This window comes from Cyprinus carpio, chromosome A10 (genome assembly GCF_018340385.1).
Source record: "Cyprinus carpio isolate SPL01 chromosome A10, ASM1834038v1, whole genome shotgun sequence".
Classification (NCBI taxonomy): Eukaryota; Metazoa; Chordata; class Actinopteri; order Cypriniformes; family Cyprinidae; genus Cyprinus; species Cyprinus carpio.
In genome coordinates, this window is record NC_056581.1 from 9,433,241 (window position 1) to 9,442,013 (window position 8,773).

Here is an 8,773-nt window from a genome sequence, read left to right on the forward strand (position 1 = left end):
GTAACACTGATGTGAGCTTGGCCAAGTACATTCTGAACTTCTTATTATCTTGAGTAGTAACTCTGAGCAGCCTTTTTTATTCCACTTCCTGTTTACACTACGGTGGGAATGTCCCATAAACCTGCAATCTTTCAGTTGCACTACTCTTACTTATAGACTTGTGGCTGCGGTTTACGACTGAGCAGACTGGACTGCGTTTCATCATCTGAGATTAAAAAAATGTGAATTATATTTATTCTCAGTTCCTCACTGCAGTTTAGCAATTTATTGATTGGCTTGGCTATTGTATTGATTGATTGATTGGCTAAGGTCAGTTTACAAAAGGGATCAGCTCCTGTCTGCATGTTTGTCCCATAACTACAGGGTCAAAGGTCAAGCTTTATAGTTCCTGCTGTGAAAACTGGCCCAGAGCAAGACTTTGATAAGATAATAAGTAGCTACAAATAAGCATATTCCTTTGATGGTGTGCCAAATGAAACATGATAAAGTTTTGAGGTCATAAAACTAGTTAAAGGCTATATACACCCACAATGACAAATGTCAACACAAAAGCAAAACACTTTGAAATAATAGATTTATACCTCAAAATATAATAATGTGCAAAGTTGCCTAAATGTCTGAGGCCTCTAATCAAATTGATTGTAATGTGCATTTCTTTTATTTACTACATTCACTTTATTTTTAATTGTAATTTCATAATAGAATATTGTTATAATTTAATTTTATAGTAGGAATACATTTTTATGCATTTAATTAGGGATCTAATAGTGAAGATTAAGTTTTGTATTAATTTATTTTATATCACAATATTCACCTTTTAATATTTTCTAAATTCCTAAACATTTCAGCTTTAGATCAGATTTTGAATTAGATATTCAAAGTGGCCTCAGACAGACGGAGTCCACTGCTTTTATATATATATATATATATATATATAATATATATATATATATATATATATATATATATATATATATATATAATATATTCCTTCAAGCACACTGATCTACAAGGTCATAAAATTAAGAGCAGATGTTAGTGATTCCACTTGGATCAAAGAAGCAAAAAACACAAACAAAAACTTAAATATCATTTACATCAAAATCATACAAATTGACTCTAAGGCCCAGATGCTCAGAAGCACTCAAAGTCAAAGAAAATAAGATCATATGTGGGATGGAATAAATGTGATCTGAGTCAATGCACTATTAGGAAGAGTCGTCAAACTCCAAAGAGTGCAATAAAAATCCAGATGTGAAGTCTGTTGTATGTGTCCACTTTTCTTCTGCCATAACCTGATAGCTGAGCAGAGAGGAAGCGTTCTCAGGCAGTAAAAGGTGGCAGAACTCCAGTGAAAGTGGACCACACAGCCATCCTCTATCCTCAGACGTCACAGGCTAAGATTATTTCGAGGTTCTGGCTGAATAACACACATACCCAGGGGGCAAAGGTCTGGTCAGGAGGATTCAGGACCCCTGGCCTGTTGTATGAGTGCCATGTATGGCATCTGACCTCTAACCGTTGGTCCAAATATATCCCCAGACTGAACATAACCATTACAGCACACTGTTAAAATGAGAAAATAATTTTGGGGCTCCTCAGTTTGAACTGGAGGAACCCTCTGGAGAACTTCTGACAACTTTTGAAGCTGTCAGATATCCTGTGTGCTCAAGAAACTTCACTATGTAAATCAAGTACCTCAAATTATGTCCCTTATGACAGGGTTCCTGGAGTCTTGACAGTCTTTAAACTTCTTGCAGGAACTTCCTTCTTGTAAAGAAAACCACCATTTTGAGCGGGCACCTAGAAGGTTTTGAACATATCGATACATCCAAAAGGAGATTAAATGAATATTCAATAATACAATAATGGACTAAACAGAACCTAGGATTAACAGAGTCAGTTTTAACCAAACAAAAGCATTCTATTTCAACTGTTACAAACTGAGAAGAAGTTACAAAGACATGGGACGAGATCAAAAGTAAAAATTGTAAAGCTAAACTCAGAAACAATGGCTAAAAAGCCAATAAAATCACCTTAGATTCTCTGATGCATAAAGAGCCCTTATTATGTAACATTAACATTGAACCGAAACGTCTTCTTAGATTCGTACTCGCCTCCCACAGTGATGCAGGACATCTGGCCTTGTTGCTAGGAAACAGAGGTCCGAGCAACCGCTCAGGTGGACATAATTAGTTTAAAAATAATTTAAAGGCCCAAACACCACCAGAACACTTTAAAACACAGATCCTTCAAGATCAAAATGTTTCTTCAATTGTTGAATTAAATTGGGCTCGGTATGATTTTTAAAATAAATGTAATACTTTGATTTTGTAAGGATGCATTAATCAAAAGTGACAGTAAAGACATTTGTAATGTTACAAATTCTAAATTCTTTGAACTTTCTATTTATCAAAGTACCACCCCCCCCCCAAAAAAAATACATTCTATTCTACATTGATGATAATCAGAAATGTTTCTTGAGCATCAAATCAGCATACTAGAATGATTTCTGAAGGATCATGTGACACTGAAGACTTTAATAATAAGGCAAAAATCAATTCAATCAATTGCTTATCAATTCTTGTTGAAGCAAGTGTGCTTTAAGATTTAAAAAGGGAACTTTTTGGGTTTAGACAAAATATCTACTATTACACCTCAAGCTAAGCTTCAACACAACCAAATCAATAATTATCCTCAAGTGCGTGTACAAGCATAAACGATATGTGGTTTTCATGCATGTTTTCAAAGTCACAGTAACCTATTCATGTGTACAATCTCACATACAAAGTCAGTCTTTGTAGGTGCTACTGTAAAGTCTGGCCATCCAGTCCAGCCAGACGATGAAAGATTTGAGCATTCATTAGAGTGGGGATGCTTTGTGTAAGACACAAGACCTTGTTAGTGTGTGTTGATATTATGTGGGGCCTATGACATGTGCTCCGCTGGGATGGGCGGCTCCTTCATTATTCATGATCCGCCTTGCTGATGCTATTTATACCAGTGTTTTGCCTCATCACCCTCCAGTGATTCTGTCTGCTTCTGGAAATTTGTCCATTTGAGAAACATGATTGTACTTCCTCAATACATTTTAAGGCCTTTGTGCTGCTGCATCTGTAATAAGAGAGGGCAGAAAAACATATTACTCACAATAAATTACATCAGAAATAATTTATCACATAATTCCCCTATATTTATTCCTGTTTGGACAAAATGCATTGGCATAGTCAGCATACAAGCATAAAGTAGGGAATGTACATATTGTAAAATAAGCACGATAAAGAGAAAAAGCCAAAATTGTATATTTTAACATCGAAACAGTTGTATTTTGGGTGTATATTTGGTTGGTATTTAAACTGTGAAACTCATCTGTGGGTCTTTGCAGGTCTTGGTTCTCTGGGGAATCTCATTTTCTCTGGAGAGGAAACTGGAAATGCCAAGTTTCTTCATATGGGAGGCTGCCCCATTAAAAGAGAAAGAGGTTTTGGAGCATGTAATTTCAGCAGCAGTCCGCTGGCCATCTGCGAAAGCTGGCCTACACCAGGCGCAGCTGTTTAACAGCAGTTTCAAATATAGAGTCAGATGTCAAGGGCGAGACCACCCATTTTAAAATACTTATTCATAGAAAAACAATGATTCTTAACTTGGATTATACTGGTATATTACTGCTGAGAAATATAAGCCTATGGTCTCTCGGCCTGGCCAAGTTAGTTTACAGCTGGTCACAGAGACTCGATAAAATGTGTCCTCTTAATAACCTCAACATTTTCACAAAACAAATGCATTGGTAAGACTGTTATGAAGTACTAATTCAATTCAAGTAAGCAATATCGTAAATATGCACTCATTAAATGCATCGCAAACTTCCCGAAATTACTTTTTTGAAGGCACGTTTGTGTCTAACATAAGGTAAAGCATTAAGGTAAATGTTTTTATACAGTCTATGGTAATGCAGGAAAAGTATGCCATCTAGTGGTGTATTCATAGCAGCGACCTCTCGACTCCAGACCTGTCCATCCAGTTACACTTCCCTTACATTTACCATGGTAACCATAGTTTCCAAAATACCATAGATACTACACTAAAACAAAACAAAAAATTATCTTCTTTCAACTGTGTAAGCAGCTTTCAAAATTTTTGATGAGTGGAAAGTTTTATTGTAGTGAAAAAATGATACCATGGCAAATGCAGAGTCCCTGAGACAAAAATTATTTTATAAAATGGATAGTTCCATATAAAAACGGATAGTGTTGGAACCACAACGGTTTCTGAGGAACTACATTGTTTGGTGGAAGAATACTGTTTTTATTTCTAGGCCTTCATTTCACTTTATTTGCTCGGTTTTATTCTGTGAAACCTTACTACATATATGGAATAACTGTTTTATAAAAGCAATAAGCCCTGTGAAGCCGTGGTTTACAGCGAATTTATAACAGCTAAGGGTGTTTTACAACACTTTGTGGGGCTTATTGCTTTATTATATTTGATCCCAGAAATAGCAGTTATTTTAGTATTATTTTATATGCTATTATATTTATAATTTTTTTTAATTAGCTTATTTTCATATTTTCAGTCGTTTTAATTTTAGTTTTAACACACATTGTGTGTGCATTTTTATTATTTTTTAAAATACATTTTAATTCAGTTTTATTTACCATCAACCATTTTTATTCGTTTTAGATTACAATAACGACACTGAACAGAATCGGGTTTAATACTCTACGTGCACAATTTATTTTTCCATCACAGACCAAAAGTGGTTCATAAAAGACACACACACATCCTGTCCGCTCAATCATAATTGAATAAAGCAGAGATCACAGGAAATGAACATCACTTTGTAGCTTTAAGAAGACAGTGCCCACACAGACGTGCACAGAAAAAAAAAACACCTTTACATGGCTAAAGTACAATTCTTTAAACATTAACTTAAATTTAAACTATTAACAAAATATATATATATATATTTTTTTTTACTCTATTACTCCAATTTTACTCTATTAACAAAATAGAGATGCAATTGTCAGTGGGCTAAGTGCTAATGGAAGGGGGATCCAGATTGGTCACCAATATTTCAAAGCTAACTCTTCGATTAGAGCTGGACTTCACTGAGTGATGCCTATAACACCACAGGCCAGCCGACCTCCAGCGTTGCCAGTTTTAAGACTTTCTTCATTGCCTCCTTTACCCAAGTCATCCTCCTTCTCATGGATCTAGAGCAGAATTTAGACAAAGAGGTCTGCTGTTAAATAGCTAGTTACTGCCATTAGATATGCTGCTGATAATAAATCCAGAGTTGTTTTCTTACCACCATGGTCCTCCCAATGATGGAGTGTTGCCCTAACAGGGTCACAATTTTATCCTCAATTTCAATTTTTGCAACACCACTGTCCCCAGCTATCACGTTACCAAGGTCTCCGACATGTCTGCGTAACACAGTACATTACAGTAACAAACATCTGCTAGAGCACGGCTGTTTGAAAATACACTGAAGAGGTACTGCATCCAGAATGTGTTAACAGTTAGGAAAAGAAAAAAAAAAAAAAACTAACAAAATATATCTGCATGATACCAGAAAATATAGCATTGCAATATCTAGTTTTCTGCAATATATTGTGAAAATACAGATATTTTATTGTCTAAAGATTACTTCAATAGTTATATTTGGAAGAAATTAAATAATCATTCTAGAATGATTGGGGCGATTTATCTGCATAGAAAATTAAAATAATTTTGAAAAAGCTGAAAAACTCAGAACACTATTTCCGAGAGTGAACCACCCTTTAGGCCTGCATGATTTTGAAAAAAAAAAAAAAAGATCATATTTGGGACAAATTTGGGTTCAACATTTGAACATTTTTCAGGAACCATAAAGTAAACAGAGCTCTCACCACTTGAATTTTTACAGGCTACCTCCTCACTCTCTTTGACCCATTCAGTGACTATAACAATGAAAATAATTATGATTTTTATTGTAAATAATATGAATCAAAGTGAGAAATATATACTAATAAACACTATCACACAGTAAAATATAAAAGCATGAAATGGACTTGTTTTTCTCGGTGCTCACAGCTCAGGATAGTCAATAATGATGAGTTTGGGACTATGTTGCCATCAACCTATTAGCGTTTTAACTTTTATATTTACTGTGGCTGCAAAATTAACATCAGATTTTCAGCTCAGGCGAATGATTCAAAAACTTCTGTGTAAATAACCAAGCAGCCGTCGTTGAGATGAACAGGAAAGCTAATGAACAAATTACTCTAGTTATTACACACCTCTGTGCTCTCTGAACATTGAAATATCTTGCTGAATACAGAAGTAATAGAACCCTATTTAGGAAGTACTGCTCTTTATAAAAACACTCATTTGACTTGTAGAGATTTATGCAAATCTCACAACTTTGCGAGCAGGTACAGTCTGTGTGACAAATGAACAAATGATCACATGAACAGATCATAAAAATTTGTTTTCACCAAATATAGATATTAGCATACAAGCAAAGGTGTCATGCCGCACATCTCACTGATAAACCCACCTGTCACTATCCGTCGGTCCACCATGATTTTTACCATAAGGGTTGAAGTGTGGACCTGCACTGATGCAACCTGTGAGGAAACAGAATGGTAAAGTCTATGTTCAAAATAAAGACATATTTAGGGGTTTAAGGTAAAGTTTTCAGTCCTAATAGGATTAACCTGTACTTTAAGGTCAGTGAATGGAGTAATGGTGCTTACCATTTGTGTTGTCTCCAAAAGCATGGACATGGAAACCATGCTTTCCTGGAGTAAGGCCAGTGATTTCACCTGAGAGCTTCACTGCAGACGTTTCATTCTAAAACAAACAGATCACTCATTTGCTCAATGATAGTTTCATAACACTACAGAAAGCAGAAGCATTAACTGTTAAGGTTGATGCATGGTGCAACTGCAAACAACACCATGGGTTTGGTTACCAGGGAATGCAGGAACTGACCAGACGTATACCTGCAATGCAATGCAAGCTAAATTTTAAAAACCTGTCAAATGCTTAAATGTAAATACTTGAGAGGGTTTCTTTCTGCAGGTTTTATGGAGGTAAATCTAAAAATTTTAAGACCAAAAATATGTAAGGAATAAATTTAAGGTAACAATATGTTCTCTTAATAAATGGAAATGTCTATGAAGCACACAATGAGCTGCTTTGGAAGCAATTCAAAGTTTGAAAATACAACTTCATTCATTTTTAAAAACACTTTACAAAAACATAGCTTAAGGCTCGGATAGCGCTTCTTGCTACTGCTAGAAATAATTTTTACGGCATCTTCTAAATTCACTGTAATGAATGTGATGTTCTTCCTCAAGTGTTTTTGTCTAGTTTTCCAGTGCAAATGTCAAGATACATTTACTTGAGATGGAAAATGGTAGGAAGTCTTGCTTTCTGATGAAGTGAGTTAATGATTAATTATCAAATATCTAATGAGGGGGGCCAAAAAAAAAAAAAAAAAAAAAAAAACTTAAATAAAGGAAATCAAGTTTTCATAGTCCATTGATAAGACATTTAGATAAATAAAAATACTGAGGAAAAAAAATATTTTCGGCAGTGCATGCAACATTTAATTCCATAACATTAAATGAATAAGACTTTCTACTAAGATTCAATTTGTGGAAAAGCGAATTCAAATATTTTTAGGACATTTTTAATACCTTGAATGACACAATGCTGGACAAAATGCAGATGAAACATCACAGTGGTACTTATCACAGTGTCAAGACAAATTACAATAAATATCATTCTCAGATTTGTAACTATTGTTTTATCTGTAACTATAATAAACACTATAAATGGTGTTTGAAGAGCAATGAAACGCTTTATTTTTTTAACCATTACACCAGTACAGTTCTGCCAGCATTTATTGTGTGCTGTGATCTCTGTCCTATTTGGCAAAATTTTTGACAGCAAACAGACAGAAGAGCATGACTCAGCACAATTTTCCCTTCTAGTTTTATGAGACTTTTAAGGCAAGTCCATGACACCACTGCCTGCCACCCGACGCTTCTGAACGCTGCATAGTCCCAATTTCAGGTGCAGACGGAGGACAGTTTCATCAAACGCAGCATTGCATGCGTTTATGAAGACAAATAATTAGTATGCGCGTACTGCACAGGGGCGCACAACAGACCTGCCATCGTGTCATTGCTGAGCTGATTTTAACGGTTCTAACTCATTAAATCAATGTAACATCGCAGAAGTCAGTCAACAAGTGAAATCATAATTAACAGGCCACTGTAGTTTCGTATTAGATTTGGCCATTAATATCTGCATGACATTAGCACAGCTAATCCCGTGCAACTGCATATCACAGTTTTCTAGACTCTAGTAATAGAGTAAGTTACATATATGACAGGCTCTCTGCTCTCCAGCTACAACGTCAGAACATACGGCGCAAAAAAACCCACAACTTATCTTTACCTGCTGCTCGAAATAAACGGTTCCGGTCACTTCCCCGGTGCCTTTGAGCACACAAACAGCTTTCATCGCCATGATGCCAAACTGTGGAGTTGTAACAGCTTGAAGAGTGAAAGAAACGGAGAGTGTTTGATAAGAGAGGAGGCGCGTGAGCCGAACTGACCAATCAGGAGGCAGAAGAGACAGGTGGACGCTGATTGGGTCAAAGTCTGGCGTGTCACGCTGAGTGACGTGAGAGACTTTGATATTATGCACAAATTCTGTACTTGCCTAAATGCCTTCTTTGAAATTGTCTAACAATAATAAAAATAAAAAAGCTTTA

General features: G+C 35.6%; 1 protein-coding gene across 1 annotated transcript; it reads right to left on the reverse strand.

Moving 5' to 3' along the window:
- Nucleotides 1–4,710: 4,710 nt before the first annotated feature.
- LOC109098068 (superoxide dismutase [Cu-Zn]-like) lies at nucleotides 4,711–8,612 on the reverse strand. The gene is made up of 5 exons (XM_019111694.2): nucleotides 8,455–8,612; nucleotides 6,741–6,837; nucleotides 6,542–6,611; nucleotides 5,309–5,426; nucleotides 4,711–5,213 (listed from the first exon to the last, which is right to left on the reverse strand). The coding sequence occupies exons 1-5, from the start codon at nucleotides 8,524–8,526 to the stop codon at nucleotides 5,106–5,108; spliced, it is 465 nt and encodes a 154-aa protein (XP_018967239.1). The 5' UTR covers nucleotides 8,527–8,612; the 3' UTR covers nucleotides 4,711–5,105.
- Between the last annotated feature and the right edge of the window lie 161 nt (nucleotides 8,613–8,773).

Coding starts and splice junctions, on each gene's coding strand:
- LOC109098068 (XM_019111694.2), bottom strand. CDS start 8,526: ATGGCGATGAAAGCTGTTTGTGTGCTCAAAGGCACCGGGGAAGTGACC. Junction 5,427..6,541: donor GGACCGACGGATAGTGACAG/GTGGGTTTATCA, acceptor TGTGTTACGCAG/ACATGTCGGAGACCTTGGTA. Junction 5,214..5,308: donor TCATTGGGAGGACCATGGTG/GTAAGAAAACAA, acceptor ATTCTGCTCTAG/ATCCATGAGAAGGAGGATGA.